Source organism: Aquila chrysaetos, chromosome 25, assembly GCF_900496995.4.
Source record: "Aquila chrysaetos chrysaetos chromosome 25, bAquChr1.4, whole genome shotgun sequence".
Classification (NCBI taxonomy): Eukaryota; Metazoa; Chordata; class Aves; order Accipitriformes; family Accipitridae; genus Aquila; species Aquila chrysaetos.
In genome coordinates, this window is record NC_044028.1 from 18,063,266 (window position 1) to 18,085,044 (window position 21,779).

The 21,779-nt window shown below is 58.1% G+C and overlaps 2 protein-coding genes across 5 annotated transcripts in view; both read left to right on the forward strand.

Moving 5' to 3' along the window:
* WDR90 (WD repeat domain 90) overlaps positions 1-7,280 on the forward strand; it is a 32,059-nt gene extending 24,779 nt beyond the window's left edge. The window contains exons 35-43 of the mRNA XM_030002395.2: positions 341-452; positions 1,020-1,191; positions 1,955-2,077; positions 2,276-2,456; positions 2,923-3,053; positions 4,075-4,218; positions 5,387-5,506; positions 6,037-6,121; positions 6,884-7,280. Coding sequence (XP_029858255.1) covers positions 341-452; positions 1,020-1,191; positions 1,955-2,077; positions 2,276-2,456; positions 2,923-3,053; positions 4,075-4,218; positions 5,387-5,506; positions 6,037-6,121; positions 6,884-7,116 — 1,301 coding nt within the window. The 3' untranslated portion in view covers positions 7,117-7,280. The remainder of the gene's footprint in view (positions 1-340; positions 453-1,019; positions 1,192-1,954; positions 2,078-2,275; positions 2,457-2,922; positions 3,054-4,074; positions 4,219-5,386; positions 5,507-6,036; positions 6,122-6,883) is intronic.
* Positions 7,281-7,406: 126 nt separating this feature from the next.
* On the forward strand, positions 7,407-21,129 carry RHOT2 (ras homolog family member T2). 4 transcript variants are annotated; one of them, XM_030001804.2, is made up of 19 exons: positions 7,407-7,473; positions 7,974-8,032; positions 9,202-9,283; positions 9,408-9,451; positions 10,757-10,810; positions 11,245-11,297; positions 11,851-11,959; positions 12,436-12,537; positions 12,991-13,089; positions 13,542-13,650; positions 13,934-14,054; positions 14,925-15,009; positions 16,131-16,276; positions 16,365-16,465; positions 16,538-16,668; positions 17,130-17,210; positions 17,419-17,541; positions 17,647-17,849; positions 19,239-21,129. In XM_030001804.2, exons 1-19 carry the CDS (start codon positions 7,437-7,439, stop codon positions 19,354-19,356), a joined length of 1,857 nt encoding a protein of 618 aa, XP_029857664.1. In that variant the 5' UTR covers positions 7,407-7,436; the 3' UTR covers positions 19,357-21,129. The 4 variants fall into 4 exon arrangements, with proteins under 4 accessions (XP_029857664.1, XP_029857662.1, XP_029857665.1 ...); XM_030001802.2 differs by having other exon boundaries at positions 7,422-7,473; positions 9,184-9,283; XM_030001805.2 differs by having other exon boundaries at positions 7,427-7,473; positions 7,979-8,032.
* The last annotated feature ends 650 nt before the right edge of the window (positions 21,130-21,779 follow it).

The following is a 21,779-nucleotide window of genomic DNA, read 5'->3' on the forward strand; positions in this document are numbered from 1 at the left end:
CCTGAGTGTTTGTCAGGGCTGTAACAGGGAACTTATTAGGAAAGACGAGCAATGAGCTTGCAGACCTCTGATTTCAGCTGTGCTCAGAAAACCAGTTTGCTATGTCAGATGCAAGATGCATGGGGTGGCAATGGATCTGTGACCTGGGTTTCCTTGGTGTCCTAGGTTTCCTGGGGCATTTACCTCTAGTCTGTAAAAATGCTGGGTACGGGGCTGTAGAAGAACCCGACTGCCCTGCCCAAATGAATCAGTGGCCTGGCTGTCAGGAGCACGCCTTGGGTGATGGCTGAGAGCGGTGGATATTCATGGGTGCCCTTCGTGTTCCCCTGTGGCCTCCCAGGTGTGCTGGTGTGTCGGCGCAACAGGCTGGTGAGCGGCAGCAACACGAAACGCATCCGCCTGTGGGCGGTGGCCGCCGTGCAGGAGCTGAGGCTGAAAGGTCCTGATGCCAGGTAGGAGGTCGTGGCCCCAGTGTCCCCGCTGTGCTCGCGCCCATCTCACCATGCTCTTGAGATGCTCTTCCCCTCATCTGGCAGCTCCCAGGACCTGTTGAGAGGTGGCTTTTCATGGACAGACATCGGCTGTGCCTGCAACCACGCTGCTCCTGTTGCTCTTCACCCTTAGCTTTCCTCTCCATCCTGTGACTACTGATTCTTTCTGTCTGGATCTTTTTACTGAATTTTTGCCACAGGTAGCTGAACCCTCTTAATACTGGAAATGAGTGGAGTTTATCATGCCTGAAGCTTGCGTCAGTGATTTGTAGGAACTCCTTTAAGAGAATTGGGGAAAATACATTGCTTTTGTTTCTTGCGCTATTGCATCCCGTTTTCTTTCTTTCCTATAAAAAGATGGTTTCAGTGCAAATGCAATGGTAGTCACTGTTCAATGTACAGGAGCCCCTCGTTGTACCATTTAGCTGCAAATACATGACTGGGTTCATTAGAAAATTACATTTAAAGGAGACGGAGTGGCTGTTCCAACAGTTGAGCCAGTCCTTCTCACATCCTCCTTTCCTCCAGGTCTAGCTCAGTCCTGCTAGAATATGAGATCACCCTTGACGGGACAATAGTCAGTGCAGCCTTCGATGACTCTCTAGAAATGGGAATTGTGGGCACCACGGCAGGAACCCTGTGGTACATCAACTGGACAGAGAGCACAAGCATCCGACTAATCAGCGGCCACAAGAACAAGGTTAGAGGGGCTGGGCTGGAGTGGTTTGTCCCACAGAGCAGCGAGCACTGTGTGTGCTGTCCATGCCCTGGGAAACGTGTGGCTGCAGAAGCATTCCCTGGTCTGGCCATGGGAGAGGTCAGGGAGCTGCAGGCCTCGCTAGTGCTGACGGGACGACATGGAGGAGTGTAGAGAGAAACATGCACACTGAGGAGTCCAACATCAAGAAGTCTGAGCTCATCCACCCTAGCATTAGGTGTTTAAGAGCCTCAGTTTGGGAGCAGCTGTGGGCCTTTCTGCTGGAGCAGAAGAATGTAGTTTGCAATCGCTAAGGCTTCATTCCTGAGTGCTGCGACTTCTGCCTGCCTTCCATTTGCTAGCTGGGCATTCATATTAGATAATGTTTTCTTTGCCTAAAAAAAAAACAAACAAACAGGTGAAGAATGACTGTTTCGAATTTTGCTGTTGCTTTGGGGTATCTTTATGCTACAGAAAAAAGATTTCAAATGGTACAAGAGAAGGTATTTTACTTACACCTACATTGCGTAGTGCCGGGTTCCTAGCTTTGGGGTGAGGTTTACTGGTTTCCATTACAAACAAGCCTAGTTGTCAGCCCAAGATTTAAGGACAAAACCAAAGCACCCCACCTTCCTTTACATCTGGGGCTTCTTGTCTGGTGTCTCCCATAAGAGGGGTCCTGTGGGATGAGAAGGCAGAGGAGCTGATATCCTCTAGGCTGTGGCATTTGTAGGGCCCCTGTTCCCCATCTCCGTTCTTGGTGCAGGTGACCGAAGTGTGCTTCAGTCCTGACGAGACTCACTGCGCAACATGCGGGGAAGATGGCAGTGTGAGGATTTGGTCTCTGGGCAGCATGGAGCTGGTGGTACAGTTCCAGGTGCTCAACCAGGTAATTGTTTGTAGTACGTCAATCTCTTCCTCTTGGCAGAGGGCACAGTCCGCTGCTTGGGATTGCAAGGACTGCTGTGTCCTCGCAGAGTAGACTAAAGCTGGAGAAATACTTGCAGGTGGAACTTTTAGTGCACTCGATTGCACAATCCTGCTCTCTTCACTGTGTCATTTGGTCTCTGCCCTGGTTCCTTCGCAGAGCTGCCAGTGCCTGGCCTGGAAGCCTTGTCCCATCGTTGTGTGGGGAGCTGAGAGCCAGCATGTAGTGGCAGGGTACAGCGATGGCACCATCCGCGTGTTCAGCATTTCCAGGACAGAGATGGAGCTGAAAATGCACCCCCATGCCGTTGCACTGACGGCAATTGCCTACTCCACAGACGGTGAGGCTGCCTGTTATAACAGTGTGGAGGCATTTCCTCAGGGAGCATGGCTTGGTTGTGCCTGGGTTACCCTGACCTCCAGCCACACTCCGTATTGGCGACCTGCCCGAAAACCTGGGGCCAGGGAGAGCCAGAGAACTCGTATTGATGAGCTTTGGTAGCTCTGCCAGCTGAGCATGTGGTAAATGGGACACGGGAAGTATATTGGCAATGGTATAGCAAAAGGGTTCAGGTACAAGCATCATTCCTTTGTGTCCTCCTGCTTACAATCTGCAGTGCCTGTTCTTCAGTGTGGTGTTTTAGTGGGTGTCTAAGATGTCTCATCTCACCCAGCCCTTGACTGAGATGGTCCCAGCCTTTCAGGGTGTTTTGGGACACTGGTATCCCATGATCTTGGACCTTTCTTTTATGGGCTTTTTCTTCTCCTAGAAGAAGTGTCCCATTCTTTTCTCTACTCTGCCCACAGGAGAAATGATCTTATCGGGAGGCAAGGATGGGCTCGTTGCTGTCAGCAGCCCTCGAACTGGAATGACTATCCGCATCCTCACTGACCACAAAGGCTCCCCCATCACTGTTCTCCAGTGCACCAGGAAGCAGGTGAGGTCTCACCCTCTGTCCTGGTGCTGTGCAGGAGCGAGTCCCCCATGTGTCACTGCACAGCTGTGGGAAGCAGCATGCCTGGGTCACTCAGTGAGTTTGCTTCCATGTCCCTTGCTTTTCCTCTTCGGGCCCCCATCCCCTCCAGTAACTTCTGTTCAGTTTTTCTAGGGATGTCTTTAGTGGGGTAAAGCCGCAGGCATTGCAGGTGCAACCCTGAGCAAGGCTGTGCCTGCAGGCGGCGGGACCTTTGGTGGCTGTTGTAGACACACTGCACACAGATGTGATGTATGCCTGTGCTGCAGGCTCTCGGAGAGCAGCATCCCTTGAGAGCAGCCCAGGCTTTGAGCTTTCAGTCCCTGTGACCCTGAGAAAGGGCTCAGTGTGCTTTCCCCGCTTTGGTCCTTGGCGACCTGGCCTCCTGTGTATCTGGCTCTTTGTACAGTTCCTCTGTGGAGCTAGGAAGACTTGGTTGTGCAGCAGTGTGATGGTTTTAGCATCTCCTTTGTCCTTCTCTTCATGGAGAGTCTTTTTCCTTTGCGCAGCAGAAATAAGAATAATTTTGCCAAAGTTCTCGGGCTTTGAAATCATCCACGCTGCAAGGCTATGTTCCCTGGTAATTCTAGAATTAGGAGATTCTCCTTGGTTTTAGGTGAAGGACATCGTTAGGGGACACATGGTATCTGCAAGCACTCCCCTAGGAGATGTACAGATCCAGAGGGCGGCCGGGGAAGAGATCTGTGTCACTCAGGCTAGGCACTCACCCCTCCCCCAGCAGCCTCTTCCACCGAGGCTTTCAGCCTGGAGCGTGCCACTGGTTCCGGTACCACGGCTTCCTTGTCCTATTTTGTTGTGATAAGTGACTTTAAGCACTGTCCAAATGGAGGTTAATCCTGGCGTCGATCCCCTATGGCATAAGGCCTGTGTTCCCATGAGCTCCTGCCCCACGCTAGCTCTAGTGGCAGCTTTCTCTAAAGCTTTTGTACTGCCAGAGTCACAGCGTTGCATTTATCTTCCATAGTACCGCGACTTTGGGGTGGAAGGAGGCGAGCTCTGGCTGGCCACCAGCTCGGACCGGCGGGTCAGCGTCTGGGCCTCCGACTGGCTGAAGGACAAGTGCGAACTCCTCGACTGGCTCAGCTTCCCGGCTCCCGCTGGCCCCAAGGTGAGCATGGTACCTGCCAGCCCCTGCCTGCTCGTGGCATGGGTCTCTGCACTAGCTGAGCTGGAGGAGGATGCCTCAAGGCTCTGAGTGGGACGGGGCCAAAGACAAAGTCTGTGCTTAGGAAAGTCATCGTCGTTAGTTCTGCTGTGTGTAGAGTATCTTGTTAATGCACCTTCTTGCATGTTGAAAGGCAGCGGGAATCATAGCGATGCCTTACTGCCGGGAAGCACTGACTTTGTAAGTGTGAGGAGTCAAAAACTGCATCTGCAAAGAGCTGACACCCCTGTGCTATGCAAAACAGAGCACAGGCAGCAGTGAGCACAGTACACGGAAGAGAGGCCTAATTATGAGCATGCTGCTAACTTTGACACTCCCAAAGAGCATGAATATTCAGAGCCAGGAGCCCAGTGACGGGTTCATAGAGCCAAGTACTCTAGCCCTGTGTGTCTGTGATGCTTTGCAAAACTCTTTGGCTCCAACCCAGGTGTGAAATTTGGGCAGCAGGACATCTGCTAGAAAGGGAGGAGGGTCTGTATCGGAGAGGACATGGAGATGGTCCCCAGTACACATGACAATGGCATGCAGAAGGGAGCTGGGTCTTTTGGGGGGGCAAGCGGTGGTGCCTCAGCCTGCCACCCTCAGGGCCAAGCACCATCCAGGCCCATACAGCAGCTGGGTTCTGTCAGCGGTTCTTCTGTTTGTTTCCAAAATGATGGATTTCCTCTCCATGAAGAAAACTCACTACAGGTCTCCCCACAGTGAAGAGGGGAAGGACTGATCTTGCATTCACTACTAAAGATCTATCTTCTGGGCCCTATTTTCTTGTGTTAAGCCAGTCCATAACCCAATCCCACCTTCAGGCCCACGTAGCAATAATGCCTCCATGGAAATTCAGCCTGTTGAACCCTCGTGTGTTGTGCTCCTATGACAGCAAACAATTTGCTTCAGGTTTCCATGGCAGTGTGTGGTTGCTCCTTCCTCTTCCATGAGCATGTCTGAGATGGCAATGCAAGAGGGAGGAAACAGCCTCCATCATACTAATTTGCCACTGCTCTGACACCTGCAGCCTAAGGGCTGGTGTCCCTCCATGCTGTCCTTTTGTCCCTCACTGTTGGGTCGAGCTGGAGAAGCTAGCCTCAATTTTGTCCCCTTTGGTTTCCCTCACCAGGGTCTCGGCAGCCTCCCGCCCAGCCTGGCTGCCTTCTGCCCTTGGGAACACGGTACCCTCGTCTACATTGGCTTTGGGATGCAGAAAGAAGCCTTGTTTTACAGTCTGCGCAAGAAACAGGTATCCACCTGTGCCCTGCCAGGGCAGCGCGAACCCTCCTCTGCCTCTGCAGGGCTGTGGCCACATCCAAGAAGGTGCAGTGGAGGGGAGGCAGTGCTGCCCTGTGTGTAAAGCCAAGTCTGAAGGTTTGGGGTGGGCTTAGGCAAGCAGCTGCTCAGGGCAACAGCTTTTCATCTCAGAAACTCCAGAGTCTGGCCCAGGTAACTGGTAAGCGGCAGGGCCCTGCCCCTGCCTCTGGCTGTGTCTGGGCAGGCTGCCAGTCCCTTCTGCTGCCCTGCTGCCTTTCCATCCGACTGGAAGGGAAGGCGTTTGCTTTCAGGAGCACTAACGGTCTCTAAATCATTGAGTCGAGTCTCCTCTGGAAACTCAATGCCTTTGGCAGGTTTCCGAGCTCTGAGAGGCGTGCTGTGCATGTTAGCCTCCCCTTTGAGAGGAGCCCTTTAGCCTCCTAACAACTGTCACTGCAGCAGCTCTGGTCTTCCACCTTCTCATTTCTGAGGTGTTGGTGTGTATCTCTTGCTGGAGCATAGGTAGTTGAGAAGATCTCCTTGCCGTACTTTGCCACATCGCTCAGCCTGTCTCCGGCAGCGCGCTTCATGGCTGTCGGCTTCGGCGGTGAGTACTGAAGGGTGCTGTGGGCTCTGTTGCCCAGGCTTCCTTGTCTCCAGGTCACCTTTGGTTGGGAGGGATCTCCCCTTCTTCCTGCTAGTGGGGGGGGGAAACCAAGTGTACTTTTTCCTTTAATGTGCACACACACCAGCCCCTATCCTCGGACCCTGGGAGCTGTGGTTCTGGGACTGCGGGCAGGTTATGTGTCAGGCAAGGAGAAAGCTCCAGGAGACTCATAGGTCAGAAATGAGATGCATGAGCTCAATCCTGTTTGTCAATGAGCAGGATTTGTCACTCGAATGACTTCCTGGGGTTATGGGCTGTCTTCATCTCTGTGGCTGTGTGAGCTACAGCCTGAGAGGCAGAAGGGACCTTCCCACAGCAGGGGGACAATCAGCGCCCTTCTCCGGTCAAGGGCACCTTGCTCCTGTAGCTGTTTGTGTCTGCCTGGGGAGGCAGCACTTATGTCCATCCCGCTCTGACAGCGGCTCTCGAGAGCGGGGTGAGCTCCACACCTGCCCCAGAGCTGTGGGGCACCTGCTGAGCCCAGGACCAGGTGCTTTGGGTGGGTGTGAGACAGCAGAGCTGCTGTTAATTGCCCGCTTGCTTTGGCAAGAAGCTGTCCGCTGTTGCTCAGCTCGTTGACTCGCAGCTCAGCAGGAGTGAGAGGGCCCAGGGGCGCAACTGGGAATTGGTGCTCCTGGCAGGGACAAGCCCCATGGCCGTGGAGCCTCCTTTCCCTGGCACTGAGCTGCCTCCTTTCCACAGAACGGCTCCTCAGGCTGCTGCGCTGCCCCGCCAGCGATGCACAGGACTACGCTGGCCATGACGACACAGTCCACCTCTGCCGCTTCTCCCCCTCCGGCCACCGACTCCTCACGGCCTCCCACAGCGCCGTCCTCGTCTGGGAGCTCGCAGGCCCCCATGGACCAGCAGCACTTCTCCAGCGCGGGAGGAAGGCTGGGGCCAGGCCCCAGCTCCTAGGCGAGGCCCCGGCTTAGGCCTCAACCAGGCCCCAGCCGCGGGTTGCTGGGGTGGGATGCGGCGGCGGGCCCGCAGGCCAGGCCCGGGCGGTCGCGGGATGCGTTTGGTTTTTTTTTTTTTTTTCCTTTGGTTTGTTTTTTTTTTGTTTATGTTTCTTGTTAATAAAACATCGAAAGCGGAAGGCAGGAGGTGTGGGAGTGCTGCGCGCCGCCCCCGCTCGGCAGGGGGCGCTACTCTGCCCGCGCCGCTCTGCGCCGCCGCTCGCTGGTGTGGCCGGAAGTGGTGGGGGGGCGGCGGTGGCGGCGGCGGCCCCGGGAGCGGCGGCGGCGGCGCCGCCATGAAGCGGGACGTTCGCATCCTCTTGCTGGGGGAGGGTAAGGCGGGCGGGGGGGTGGGCTCCCGGGGCCCTCCGGGCGGCCCGGAGCCCGTAGGGTGCCACCCGGCACCGGGAGGGCTTCGCCTGCGGGGGAGGCCGGGGGGGAACGGCCGGGCCTGCCCGTGGCCCCGGCCCCCGGGGTGGGGGGGAGCTGGCGGCGCGGGAGACGCGTCCCCCACTGTGGACGGTGGCAGTGCCTTCCGGCCGCCGTTGCCAGCCCCGCGGGCTCCCGTTTCTGGCGGCTCCTGCGGGCGAGGCTCTTGCCGTGGGCTCCCTCCAGCAGCCCCGGGCTCCTCGCCGTGGGCGAGTCGGGCTGAAGCGCCGCACCGCTTTACCGGCCTCCGCCCCGAGGTCTCCCGCAGGGCAAGGACACCGACGTCCCCTTCACCGTCGGACCGAGCCGCCCCGGGTCCCGCAGGTGTGATTGAGGCCGGCCACTGCCCGCGGCCCACTCAGGCTCTGCCGAGCCGGTGCCAACGTCTTCCCTTACTTTCCTAGCCCAGGTGGGGAAGACATCTCTGATCATGGCTCTGGTGGGCGAGGAATTTCCTGAAGAGGTGAGTGTGAGGGGGACGATGATACCCCTGGGCCCCCTCTCTGGGTGCCCAGCCAGGCATCTGTGGGACGGCTCTGTCCCGAGTGGCATTACCCGGAGGCGAGGTGTCTGGGAGGTGCACACAGCTCCCTGGGTGCTGGTGACAGCCACGGGGCTGGTTTGTGTGATTTTAAGCCTGTGAGGACCATGTGGAACTTCTGCTGAAATGGTGTTTTCTCCAGTTTGGGCTTTGATCCCTGAGTTGGGGCCCTATCTGCCCTGGCAAGGGGTGTAGGTACCTCCCAGGGCCCTGCTCTCTGCAGCCGCAGCCAGCACGCTGCAGTTGGGGGTCTCTGTGTCCACCAGGATAGTGGGCCTTGGGGCCCAGCCTTGCCTCGTGCGGCAAGGCCGTTTGCTCTCCAGCTCTGGCCTCACTACGGTGGCATTGGCACAGAGCCCTTGGAAGGGGTTGAGCCAAGTTCCCTGCCCTTCTGTGCCCATCTGGAGATGGGCTTGGTGCTTTGAGCTGGGCTATCTGTGAGGAGCAGCATCCAGCCTGCCTGCCCGTGCCCTTTGGAGCTTCCATCTCAGTGGCTCGCAGTCCCATCATAGTTTGGATAGGGAAACGGGATCGGTCTGGCTGGGCATGTTTGCCCTGTGCTGTCAGGTGGCTTCTCCCGCTGCCCATGAGCAGATGGTGCCCTCTGTGACGTTTGCACTGGGAAGCATCAGCTCTGGGCGCCTGGGGGAGGATCGGCTCCGCACACCTTCCCGTGCTCTCACAGCAAAGCCCGGACAATCAGCTTAGTGCTTCTCCCAGCTGCCAAGAGGTCAGGCCAGAGAGCTGGGGGAGTGCTGAGGGCTTATCTCCAGAGCTGTAGCAGGGCCAGCAGCGCTGACTTGTCTGAAAGATGGCTACCCCGGCAGGACTCGGTGCCATCAAGAGCTGTGTCTCGAGGAGGGGCTTGGGGCTGGGAGGTGGCTGGAGGTTTCACCACGGGGACGCTGTGGTGAGCCACAGCAGCGGCTGCAGCCCAGTGGGCCAAGAGCGATCTGTGGTCTGGAGCTCATCCCACCCTGGCAGGGGAGGGCGCCGGGTAGTGGTCATGCTGGGATCTGAAGTCCCTTGTCACCCAGCCTCTCGGTTGCGTTTGGCACGGCTGGCTGGACCAGAGTCTGCTGGCTTTGCAGGTGCCCCCTCGAGCGGAGGAGATCACGATCCCGGCTGACGTCACCCCTGAGAAGGTCCCCACACACATAGTGGACTACTCAGGTAGGGCCCTGTCCCTCCTCGCTCCCTGCCGGCCTCGTTTTTCCCCTTCTCTCCCCAGCTGAGGGGAGTGGGAAGGGGTCCCCGCTGCCGGGGACGGTTGGTGACGGCTGTCTTCTCCATCCAGAGTCAGAGCAGACGGAGGATGAGCTGCAGGAGGAGATCGCTAAGGTGAGTGGGGCTGGACGGGGGTGTTGCGGGACAGGAGGCTATGGTGCCTGTAGCCCTGCAGCTGGTGAGTGACGCGTGGCTTGTTGCACTCCCTGTTAGCTGCCTGGAGATGTGCAGGCAGTTGGTTATCTGTGGATTAGTGGTATCGGTTTGTTTAGAGGTTTGTTTAATCCTTCTCTGTCTTGTAAGCTGTTGTATGTGGCTTGTCCTGGCCCTCCGGGGAGCCTCCAGAAGGAGAGCAGTGGGGGGCAGCTCGCTGCCCACCAGGAGGTGGAGTAGGCTGCTGAGCAGATGATATGCTGTTAGCCTCGGGATGTTCCCAACAAGCTCAGAAGAGGGGAGAAGCAGTTGCTGAGCTTGGGCAAGACCCCCCTGCTCCCTACATTAGGTCCCTGTGGCTGCCTGATGAAGCAGTGGCACAGAGGAGTTGGTTTGGAAGCTGGAGTGCTGGGCAGGGAGGGATGAGGGCTCCCACGTCCCTCGGAGCAGCCATGGAGGAATAATCCAGCTGTCCGGCTGTGGTGGGCCCAGCTGCTCTTCTCTGCCGTGGGATTAACCTCGGCTCTGCGCAGAGGAGGACCTCTTGATAGTGGATAATAAAACTGTCTCTTCTCTGTGCATCTCATGGGAGCAAAGCTATTCAATCTCTCCACCTCGGTGGCTAAGGGCCAAGGAGGTGGGCTGGTGGGCACAGGGGTCCTGCTCCCTCCACCCAGACAGTAAGAGTATACAGAAGCTTAAAATGGCTCCAGGAAATCCTGCCTAAACCCTTGTGTGTCGTCAGGATTAGCACTAAACTCTCTCCTGAAAGGGCCAGTGATCCCTCCTGTCTGCTTCAAATAAAGCATTGGTGTCAGCGCTGTCTGCACGGGGTCAGGGAGGGGAGGAGGGCAGCGGCCGCCGGCCCAGCACAGGGCACGGGCAGAGCCATCGCGAGGGGGACAGTGAGGTGTGGGAGCAGGGAACCGGGGAGTCAGGCATGGAGGCAGATGTGCTCGTGGCAGCTCCCGAAGCAGAGGAGCCAGTCTTTGCTTCAAGCAGCCCGTTGTAGAGCTCGTGTTGAGAGCAGGCGAGTCGTTGCTGTCGGAGGGCTGTGTGTACGTGTGCACGCTCACGCGCGCTCAACCGCTACTGACGGCATTCAGTGCAAGCATGACAGCGGCACGTGGGGCTGGAGCTGCCTGGCCGCGGGGCCGGCCTGATGGCTGTGGCAGGGCTGTGCCTCAGGCTCAGGCTGCCTCCCCGCTGCGGTGGGTGCACCACAGGGACCCTCGCTCACCAACCTCTGCCGCTTCTCTCTTGCAGGCTAATGTGGTCTGCGTGGTTTACGATGTCACCAAGGAGGCCACGATCGAGAAGGTAATGGGTCCCTCACCGGAGCACTGAGCAGCTCCGCTCCGGCAGAGCAGCACCAGAGGGGAAGGGGTTCCCAGCGCTGGGTCCTAACCGGCTGCCTGGGCTTTTTGGCGTGGGCAAGTACTGATGCCCCCCAACCCTGCAGAGGATTTGAGGTTCCAGACCCCTGCAAGCAGAGGCAGGCTGAGCGCAGTCCAAGCTTGCTGCCACGTCGGCTGTTGTCGTCACGTGCTGGGGGGCAGCAGGCTTGTCACATCTTTCTGCTGGCATCCAGCATCCCTGGGTCTGCTCTGCCTGCTGGTGCGGGGGAATGCCGGGGAGCAGATGGCTGCAGGGCCCTGCTGACTGCTGCGGCGCCTGCGCTGGGAGCTGTGCTGGGAGCTGCCTCTCCCTCCCCAGGCTGCGCTGACAGGCCTTTTCCTGTGCTTGCCTTTCAGATTCGCACAAAGTGGATCCCCATGGTGAACGGGGGAGTTGAAAAGGGCTCCAGGTACCGTGTGCGGCGTGGTCCGTGGATGCAGAATTGGGGGATTTGGGAGGCTGCAGGGTGCCCACCACCCGTGCCTCCTCCTGAGGTTACTGAGATCAAACCAACTTTGTGGCTTGTGCCTAGACCACTTGTAGCAGAAGAACATGGGGACTTTTCTCCCTCGCAGATCTAGCCGAGGCAGAGGGCCACGGGAGAGGGTTCATTCCTCCCTTGTACACTTCTCAGCCAGGCAGGGAGAGGAAGCTGCCCAGGGAATACGGGAGCACAGAAGCCATAATCTGTGTGTGCATCACTTAGGCAGAAGGCTGCTGTGCTGGATTAAAGGCTCGTGAACGTACTGTTGCTGGGTGAAAGCGTAAGCGGGATCAGGCAGTCTGTTTCTCCAGATGGATGCTCCCAGCCGTGGGAGGCAGGAAAGCTGCTGTGGACCTTGTGGAGGAGGGTGGGGAGGCTCCCCGGCCTGCTGCCTCGGAGCATGTGTGGCTGGGGCAGTGCTGAGCTCGAGAGAGGGGTGGCTTCACTTGTGCTCTCTGACACTGTCTTTCTTCCCCAGGATCCCCATTATTTTAGTGGGAAACAAGTCTGACCTGCAGGTGGGCAGCTCCATGGATGTCATCCTGCCCATCATGAACCAGTTCTCAGAGATCGAGACCTGTGTGGAGGTGAGGGGACTGGAGGGTTTCTGCAAAGCCTTCCTGAGGGGTAGGAGTGCTTGTCTGGTGTAAGCCAGGGAGCCTTCGTGCTTGTGGAGAGCTGCCCTGCTAATGGCATTCTGCAGAAGAACCCCTGTCTGGGTCTTGAAGGCCTGTGCTTTAGGCTTTCTGTCCTTTGCGTTCCTTGCAGGGAGTGGGTTTCAGTGTCTGCCCACTCCGGCTCTCTAGCTGTAACTGGTCTTGGAGCTACGTGCAGCCATTGTTGGGTCAGGGGCTATGGAACAGGCACAGCAAAGCCAGAGCATGAGCAGGAGGTTTCCGTTTTGTTTTTTCCTAATGGTGGACAGACATTGCTCTGTGCTTTGATGAGCAACTTGTCTGACTCAGGGAGCTCATATCGTCTTCCTTCTGCCCCTTGTCACAAGACCATTGCCTGTCCCCGCTCACAGGGCTTTGATCCCAGGTCTCTTCCTTTAAATTCCTAGTGCTCTGCCAAGAACCTCAAGAACATCTCTGAGCTCTTCTACTATGCCCAGAAAGCTGTGCTGCACCCCACCGCTCCCCTCTACGACCCAGAGGAGAAGCAGGTAGGAAGCACTGCTCACAGCCCCTGGAGGAGTCTCCTTCCCCTCACAGCGCTCTGGTCTCTTGCTGTGCTTTTGCCCCTGGGTAGGAGGGTGGAGAGTTTGGGCCGATGCAGCCAGAACAAGGGGAAAGCACACATCTCCTGTGCTCAGAGCAGCCAGCGAGCGTATCCAGGCCAGAGAGATCTGCAAGGACTGGGGCGTGTTGGGGCAGAAGCCCTCATGCTCCAGACCATGTGTTAGCCATGGTGGGAAGGGTCCAGGAGAAAACTTCTCTGTGGGCTGTCCTGCTTCTGACGCCCACCTCCAAGGTGGCTGTGGTACTGGCCTAGCTGGACCGTGTTCCCAGCCAGTGCAGGAAGGGAACCCCTCTGCGCATGGGGTTTCAGGAGGCAGGAGGAAGAGCCAGGCTGAAGGTGATGCCCTGTTTTTGTCACCGTGGTTGGTCCCTTGCAGCTGAAACCTGCGTGTGCACGAGCGCTGACCCGGATTTTCAACCTCTCGGACCAGGATAACAACCAGATCCTTAGTGATGATGAACTCAACTACTTCCAGGTAGGGCTGGCTGCGGAGCTAAGTATCCCCAGTCCCTTGTGGAAAGCCCCTGGGGTCCCTTTTCCTTCCAGTACCAGGCAGAAAGGCTGCCCTGTCCTGACACAGCTGTCCTGTTTGCATTCAGTACATCTGCTGTTGCACAGCTGAAGCACCATAGAGTGCATCTCTGAGCATGTGGGGATCCACAGGTCTTCCATTTTCACTAAGCTTGGGCCGAGTTTGCTCTGCTGTAGGAAGAGGAGGAGGCTCTGGAGATGTTGAGAGTCATACTTCATTGGGATGCTGAGGAACATGAGTTTGGTCAGGGTCTAAGGAAGTGATCCCTGAGCTGGGTGGATTTTCTCTCCTAGAAACGCTGTCTCCTTGCCAGGGGAGAGGGATGCTGGCAGAGACAGAGGGTTGTGCTGTCTGTATGCTTTGCTGACAATGACATTCTTTCTCTTGGGAGGTAGAAGTCCTGCTTTGGAAACCCACTGGCTCCCCAAGCCCTGGAGGACGTAAAGATGGTTGTGTGGAAGAACACCACAGACGGGGTGCAGGACAACGGCCTGACATTGAATGGTAATGGTACAAGGGCTCCATGCTCCATCCCAGCAAGGGATGGAGGGACCCATCTCCTTCAGCACATTGTGAGGGGCCCTGTCCTTGGGCAGAGGCTTTCGGCTCTCGTTCGAAGCCTAATTAGTCCCTCTTGTCAAAGCAAGCCTGAGCCTGCTGTGGCTACTAGAGCTCCCTGTCCAAGCAGCCTGTTTTCCCAGGGAAAGCGTGGTCCCGAGGAGTGGATCCCTGAGGCTGAGTGCTTGGTTGGCCCCACTGTGTCTGAGCCGCCTGATCTCTCCTGCAGGCTTCCTCTTCCTCAACACACTCTTCATCCAGAGGGGCCGGCACGAGACCACCTGGACCATCCTTCGCCGTTTCGGCTACGATGATGAGCTGGCACTGACAGATGACTATCTCTACCCACAGTGCGTAGCCTGCCATGGAGTGGGGCGGGCAAGGTGTGATATCCCTGTGGTGTGCAGCTTGGGCTCCCCAGCACCTTTGCTGGCTCCTTTCTGCACCCTGGGGTCTACTGCGTTCCTCAGCTGAGGCTGAATCCTCACCCTTAGCTCATGGTCAGGTTTGTGCTCCTCATCTTCGCCTGTGGGCAGGAGCTAACATGTGGGGTTGGCGATGAATACAATGGGCCTTGGAGCTGCTGTCTGTGCTGCTGGCTCTGATGTAGGCAGGCAAAGAGGTGGGGAATGAAGGACTGTCCCTGATTTCCCTTGACATCAGCAAGGGGTTTTTGAAGGCTGTTCTGTCTCTGCCTGAGCTGAGGCAGAATGACTCTGTTGGGAGCAACGAGCTGTCAGCATAGCCCTCCCGGCTGATTCTGCAGCTGCTGTCTCTTCTCTCCTCCCTGCCACCCCGGAGGTGGTGATCTGGCAGTAATGAAAGGGTTTGGCTTGTGAGCTGCCTCGTCCTCTCCCCAGGCAGCAAGCAGGCTGCGCGGGGAGGCGACAGGACCCGTGCTGGTGGAAAGCACCCCGGGGGTAGCGCTGTGCCCTACTGAAGCCCTGGGCACGAGACAGAGCAAGGGCTACATCATCTCCCTGGCTGCTTGGGCAGTGTGGATGTACCGAGGAGAGGCCACTGTGCATCCTTGAGGGCTTCTCCCCAAAACAAGGGGGCTGTGTCAAGGAATAGCCAGGCCTGCAGACAACCGCTGGCCTTGAGCAGGGAGGGAGTGGGGAGCTGTGTCCTCTGGGCGAGATCTGGGTTGGCCAAAGACCCACTCACACACTGCCCTTTGTTCGGGGCTTCAGGAGGCTCACTTGGGTCTCTTCCGACAGGTTCCGCCTTCCCCCTGGCTGCTCCACAGAGCTCAACCACTTGGGCTACCAGTTCCTGCAGCGGCTGTTTGAGAAGCATGACAAGGTGGGCAGTGCGTGGTGGAGCTGCCTGGGGAGGGGACGCTTTCTGCTAGGCCTGCATGCTTGGGCGTAGCTGCTCTCCTGTCCACCCCTCTGTTCCAGGGAGCGCTCCTTTTGCAGCTTCTTGCCGAGGCTTTGGGAGCAGGAGGTGGTCACAGCGAGCTGTAGGTGGTCTGATGGCAACAGGGTGTCGAGGGCATGGGGTTGTGGTCACTACCCTTAACCAAAGGGCAGCCAATAAGTTTGGGCCTTCAGGGGATGGGTCTGAGTTAACATCAAACCGGCATAGCCCCTCGTAGTGCCTGGCTGCAGCATGCAGGATGGCAGGGAAAGCGGGCACAGCTGCTGGCCTGGAGCCACGACCAAGCACAAGCATCCGCACGGCTGCCAGCCCTGTGGAGGGGGTGCCAGGCTGGAGAGAGGGAGAGAAAGCAACTGATTAGTGCCGTACTCTGGCTCTTTGGAGAGTGGGAGAAGAGAATGTATTGGATCAGCATGCACCTGCTCGGACTAGTTATTCAGATGTTGGTGTGCACATGGGATACGGCAGCTCTGTGGCCACAGGGAATGACAGCACAGAGTCGATGCCCATCCCTGTGTGTCTGGGTGCTGGCAGATCCTTTGTGGCATGGCCCTGCGGCACACTAGCCTGAAGATGCTGCCTTGGCATGTTGCTAGCTGGCGGCCAGTGGCCCAGCGGCCGCACACAGACCTTGGGTTAGTTACCCTGCAGTGTGGAAGGCCAGGCTGGATCGATGCAGGCTGGTGCGGGGTGGCTGGCCCCAGGGAACCTCAGGGCTGCAGGGCGAGTGTGGACAGGACCTGCCTGGTAGCAGGGCTGGCACTGGTTCCAGCTGCAATTGTAGAGCAGGATTGGCCTGTCTCTTGTGCAGTGATGGGAGTCCCTGGGGCACAGGCTCTCTGCACGCTCATGCAGCTCTGGGCTTGCTCGCAATTGATTTCTGCCATTGAAAGCATCCCTGTGTCATTCTGCAGCAGCAAGCAGGGTGGCTTGTGTGCCGGGGACCGTCTCTGGACCCCGACGCTTGGTATGACTGCAGAGAGCTACTGCTGCATCACGGGCTGTGTCCTGCCTCATCTTCTGACTCCCCTTTGTTTTGGCAGGACCAGGACGGAGCCCTGTCACCCATAGAGCTGCAGAACTTCTTCAGTGTCTTCCCCTGTGTGCCCTGGGGCCCCGAGCTCTACAACACGGTATGCACCACTGATAAAGGCCTGCTTTCCCTGCATGGATTCCTCTGCCAGTGGACGTAAGCTCAGTCCCTCTCCCTCGCCTTTAGTCACATTGCTTAGCCCTTGCTGACCTTTTCGGCTTCCCGGTGCGCTCTGTCTCTCCAGGCTCGTGGCTTACCTGGATGTGCGGCACTGCCTGGAGTGCCTGGGCTACCTGGGCTACCCCATTCTCTCGGAGCAGGACTCCCAGACACAAGCCCTCACAGGTACGGCCATGCCCTCCCCTCCTGTCACGGCTCAGGTCCCTCCTCTCGCTCACCCAGCCTCTCTCCTGCCAGTGACCCGGGAGAAGAGGATCGACCTGGAGAAAGGCCAGACCCAGAGAAACGTCTTCCTCTGCAAGGTGCTGGGAGCCAGGGGCGCAGGCAAGTCTGCCTTCCTGCAGGCCTTCCTCGGCAGGAGCCTCGCGGTGAGTCGCTGCTCCCCTCTCCGGCCACGCTGCAGCAGGGTGTCCTGGCGGAGCAGGAGGCAGAGCCGTGAGGCCGTTGAGTGATCTGCCGTGTGATGGCACCTCCCTGCCCACGGCCAGGCCCCAGTGTCCCGGCAAAGGGCTTCACACCCCACTCCATGCCAGTGGTGCCGGTTGCTGTGGCACTTGCATCCTTAATTTTGCCTAAGGCAGCGTGCCCACTCCCTCTGCTTGTCCCGAGGATCTGGAGGGGCTATGCCTTTCCTGGGCAGCTGTATCTCCCCGAGGTGATGCTGGCTTTCCCTGCTTGTTACGAACAGCCCCGCATCTCATGGCAGGCGCCAGCTGGCCTTCAGGTGGCTGTTACGCCACAGGGCCTCGGGGCAGTGTGACATGCTCTCCCTCCCCCAAGCACTGCTCTCACTCCCTGCTGTCTGAGACGGTGTTTTCTTCGGTGGCAGGCCCAGAGGGAGAACCCAGGAGAGCCATCCCTCTACGTGATCAACACGGTGCAGGTCAACGGCCAGGAAAAGTACCTTATAGTAAGTCAGGGAGAGGAGGGAATCACTGCTGTGTCTGGCTGGCAGCAGGGCAGGGCTGCGTCCCCCCATATTGCTGCAGTGCCATCCCGTCACCCCTGGGCTGGGCTGTGGCTCCAGTCACGCCGGCACAGTCTGTGTGCTAGTGTGAGAAACAGCCGATCTCCTTGAGACAGTGCTGTGCCACGCATCCTTTCCCCTCCCGCCCCAGCTGTATGAGGTCAGCGCTGACACGAAGTTCGTGAAGCCGTCGGACACAGCCTGCGATGTCGCCTGCTTCATCTATGACCTGAGCGACCCCAGATCCTTCAGCTACTGTGCCGGTATTTATAAGGTAGCTGGCAGGGGCCCTATGGGACTTCAGCCTTTGCGTGGCAGCCCCGCATCTCCCAGCGGCTGGTTGCTTACCCCTTGCTGGGACTTCTCCCTGTCTCTGCAGCAACACTATATGGACAGCCAGATCCCCTGCGTCTTCGTGGCCTCCAAGACAGACCTGCCAGAAGCAAGTCAGCAGCCTGGGCTCTCCCCTGCTGAGTTCTGCTACAAGCACTGCCTCCCGCCGCCCTTCCTCTTCTCCTGCCACAGCCAGGGTCCACCCAGCACCACCGTCTACACCAAGCTGGCCACCGCTGCCACCTTCCCGTTAGTATCCTTCCCGCGGAGGGGGCTCTTGGCTGGGAGCAGAGCTTGGGGAGGGGGGCTGTGTCCGAGCTGTGCCTCTGCCACATTGCTTTTGGTTTGGTTTCTCTCTAGCTCTTGGTGTCATCTGTTCATGCAAGTAATTGAAACAAAAAGGCCACTTCTTCCCCTGCTTGGAGAGGGTGGAGGCTCTCTTCTGCCTTGTGTGTGTCTCTGGCAGATTTATTAGATCTTGCCACAGGAGTTTTTATTTTTGAAGCCTAAGATAAAAAAATGCTGAAGGGGAGTAGCCAGCCTAGTTTGCCGAGGCCTGCAGAGACGGGGTGGCAGCTATTTTCTCCTGATGAGATGGATCAGACTGAAAAAGAGGTCAGTGAAGCAAGACCTCTGTTCGCACAGCCTCCCTTTGGGAAGGAACCGCACCTGAAAGGGGCTGGGTAACAGGGCAGAGAGGCAGCCAGGCTGGTCATGGGCAGTGAGGGGACATCTGGGAAGGAGAACATGTCTGCGTGTGGCATCGCTCTGCTTGAGGGGCGGAGGGGGCTGAAAGCTGAGGGTTGGTGCAACGCTGGGGGCAGAGCCCTCCCGGGGAGAACGTGTGGGTGCGCTGGAAGACAGGATGGGATTACTAGTGAGTGGTTTTCCCTCTAGCTTCTTTTCAATAAACAACTTTATTTTTAGAGCTGACACTTTTTTTTTTTTCTCTTCTGCAGTATTAAAATTTAAATATTCTTAATATATCTTAGGGTATGTGGTATAAATAAATAACAGCGTAATGGAGGGCCAGGGATTGGCTGTTCTCCCCTGATTTAGTGGAGAATGAATAATGGATATGTCTTTCTTCCTCAGAGAGGAGCACGTTGATGCAGGACAGCGTGTGTTTAGGAAGGGAATGTGTACGCTCGGGCAGCACTGGTCCCCTTCCCTTGCTGCCCTTAGGTCGGTGTCCCTGGCTGTGCCAGCGTCTCCACCCACATCCGCTTCTGGGTCTCAGTGCACTTTGAGTTGTAAAAGCAGCTTGACCTAGAAAGGAAGATACATACCTCCTTGCTCGTACTAATTATTTAGGTGTTGGTGTGCTATTTCCAGACCATAGGAGGGTAGAGCCACATCCGTCCCACCAGCAGGGCAGGGAGCCTTCGTTTGGCTTGATGATGATGCTGGGCAGCGGGTGCTCTGGCTTGCAGGGCCAGGGAGCCTCTTGGGGCTCTCTGCCTTCAGCTGGGCTGTATCCCCCAGCCTGGAGCTGTGCTGTGGACACCATCCATCCCCCCAGGGACACCCCAACCTCCCTGCTTGGGGTGGAATCGCTCTGGGCTGTGGGGGAGCTTGACGTTTGTACAGCCATCTCTGTGCACCTCACTCACTGGCCTCTTCTCTCTTTCCTTGCAGCCACTTGAACGCCGTGGAGCTGGGAGCCGCGTCCTTCTGGCTCCGGGTGGCTCTGGGGGCCACGGTGACTGCTCTGGTAGGGTTCACGCTGTACCGCGTGCTAGCCAAGAACAAATGAGAGTCGCTCTCCTCCCCGTCCTCCCTGTGACACCAGCCTCCCCGTCCCGAATGACGACCGGTGGGGGGCCCTGCCTCAAGCTGGTCCCTGGTGGGAAATCCTCCTTTCCCCCCAGCCTGGATTGCAGGACCAGTGAAACCAGACTTCCCAGCACCAGCAGGATAGATCCCCCGGCACCGGCCAGCCTAACCCTGCCGGCCTCTACAGCCTCCTCACCCACATGGCTCCTGCCCAGCCGTGGCAGCAGGGGCCAGGCAGCTCTGCCTGGGGGCTCCGCCTCACCGGCAGCTGGAGGATCACCCTCATCTTTTATTCTGTTAAATTTTTTTAACGTTTGTTTTTAAGCTCAAACATTGAGTGTTTCAGTATCTGTTGGGCCGGGCACATCCCTTCCCCGGAGGGCTGTGCTGGTGCCCTCAATTCTGGGGGGCAGCACTCCCACAGCCCCTTGTGCCTCCAGCAGCAGCAGAGCTGTCGAATGGGCTCGTGGCTTCACCCCCTGGGGCACACCTCCATCCCCTGTCCCTATTTCCCTCAGCCAGAGCTGGGAAAGGCAGCTGTGGAGGGCCAGGCGCTTAGACCCCCCAAAGCCCCTGTGTTTTTGGAGTCACTCCTGGCCCCTCCTGCTGGGACACTGTGGCTGCAGCCCCCAGTCCCGGGCTGCAAGGGGAGGGAGTGATACCAGGGTCTTGTCCCAGGCTCCTTCTCTCTCTTGTTTCTGCATAAAAATACTCGGAGTCCTGCAGTGTGCTAGGCTCTCGGCCCATCTGCCCTCCTCCCCTGCCTGGCTGTGTGGCCTGTCCCCTCCCTGTGCCACCAGTATTCATGGCCGCCAGTATTCTCAGGGCCCCAGGAGCCCTGGTAAGCTGGAGAGGGCTGCGAGGGTGTCAGGCTGCAGTCCTTTCCTGGCAGTGCCATCCCTGAGCTGGTGCCACGCTGTGCCATGCGCCGGCATAAGCCCCTTGTCCTGCTGTCCCCTCCACAGCACCCTGGCCGTGCTGAGGCTCTCCCAGAGTGCGAGGCTCTGGGTGTTGCATCTCCTGGTACGACTGGAAGCTCTTTCCTCCCCTGTCCCCTGCCCCGAGCCGGCATTAGCTGCCGGGCAGCTGCTGTGACTTCAGCTCAGCACAAATCTGGGGCCAGAGTCCCACCACGTCCCTGTCTCCGAGTCCCAAAGAGCAAGGCCAGCCTGTGCTGGCCCCCACACAGCTCACACCCATCCCTGGGCTCCCATCCTTCCAGGGGGGAGCCCGGGTCAGGTCCTGGCTCAGTAACACTAGCTCTTAGGCTTTTTGAGCACACTCAGGGTAGGTTTCTTTGCAGGCAGCTGGTGGGGCAGCACTGAGGTAACAGCTGGAGCTGCTTTTCTGTATGTTTTGTCTATTTAAACTTTTTATCGTGGCCTGGAGCCAGTGAGGGGGTTGAGAAGTTGCTGGGCAGCAGCCAGCATCTTACGGGGGCAGTCCCAGGGTGGTGCCCTTATCCTGCCGGTGCCTGGTCCCCAGCACTGGCTGGATGGGGGGGGAGGGGGGTCCCTGCCTGTGCTGGAGCCGCTCTGCCACCCGCTGCTGGCCCGTGGTTTATGGCACTGCCAGGGCCACATCTCTGGTGTTCCCGTATCCCTTCTCTGTGCCCAAGCCCACCACGCGTGGCTCTGCTAGCCAGGCCCGTGTCTGGTGGTCTTACCCCGCTCCCGACACCAGTCCATGTCTGGCAAAGCCATACCGTTTTAGGAGGTTTGTTCTCTACATCAAAATAAATTTTTACACACCTTCTGCTTGCACACCGTCTCCTGCGTCTCCTGGGGAGCGGGACCCCTTGCCCCTGCCGGGGCTGTGCAAAGCCTGGGGCCTCCCTTGGCTGCGTTGTGAGCGAGGAGAACCCAAGGGCCCGGGCTGCCCATCCCGTTTGTGGGCAGTTACAGGGATTTTGGACAGGAGCTGAAGCCTGGTCCTGGGGGCCAAGGCTCAGGACTGGCCCAGGGCTCCTTGGTGCTTGGGGACACGGATGCCTCTGCAACAAGTGCCAGCCAGCGGGGAGAGGCAGGGAAGGAGGTGGTGGGTCCCTGTGTCGCTCTGGCAGGATCTCACAGGCAGTTGGAAGTGGAAGATTTGGCTGCCTCTGTGCCCCTGGGGAGCTGTGGCTCTGCGTACCCATCCCCATGCGGGGCTAGGGGGTCCCCGCTTCCCTGCAGCTGCCTTCCCCCTGCTGTACGCCTGCAGCTCCCGGGGCTGTGCCGCCTCCCCTGCCTGCTCCTGTTTACCCATGGCAGCTTTTCCCTCGGCTATTTCTGTCTCTGCAGGCTCAGCCGCGGGCACTGGGCACTGGGAACACAGGCGCAGCTGGGGAAAAGGCTTTTCCCAGCACCTCTCCAGGGCCTCTGCTTTGAGGCTGGATGGGACCAGACTGCTCCCCTGTGTGTG

Bases quoted from the DNA above. Each gene is read 5' to 3' on its own strand.
- RHOT2 (XM_030001802.2), top strand. From the start codon at position 7,437: ATGAAGCGGGACGTTCGCATCCTCTTGCTGGGGGAGG. The intron at 10,811-11,244 runs GTAATGGGTCCC...CTTGCCTTTCAG, and splicing joins AGGAGGCCACGATCGAGAAG to ATTCGCACAAAGTGGATCCC. The intron at 11,960-12,435 runs GTGAGGGGACTG...TTAAATTCCTAG, and splicing joins AGATCGAGACCTGTGTGGAG to TGCTCTGCCAAGAACCTCAA.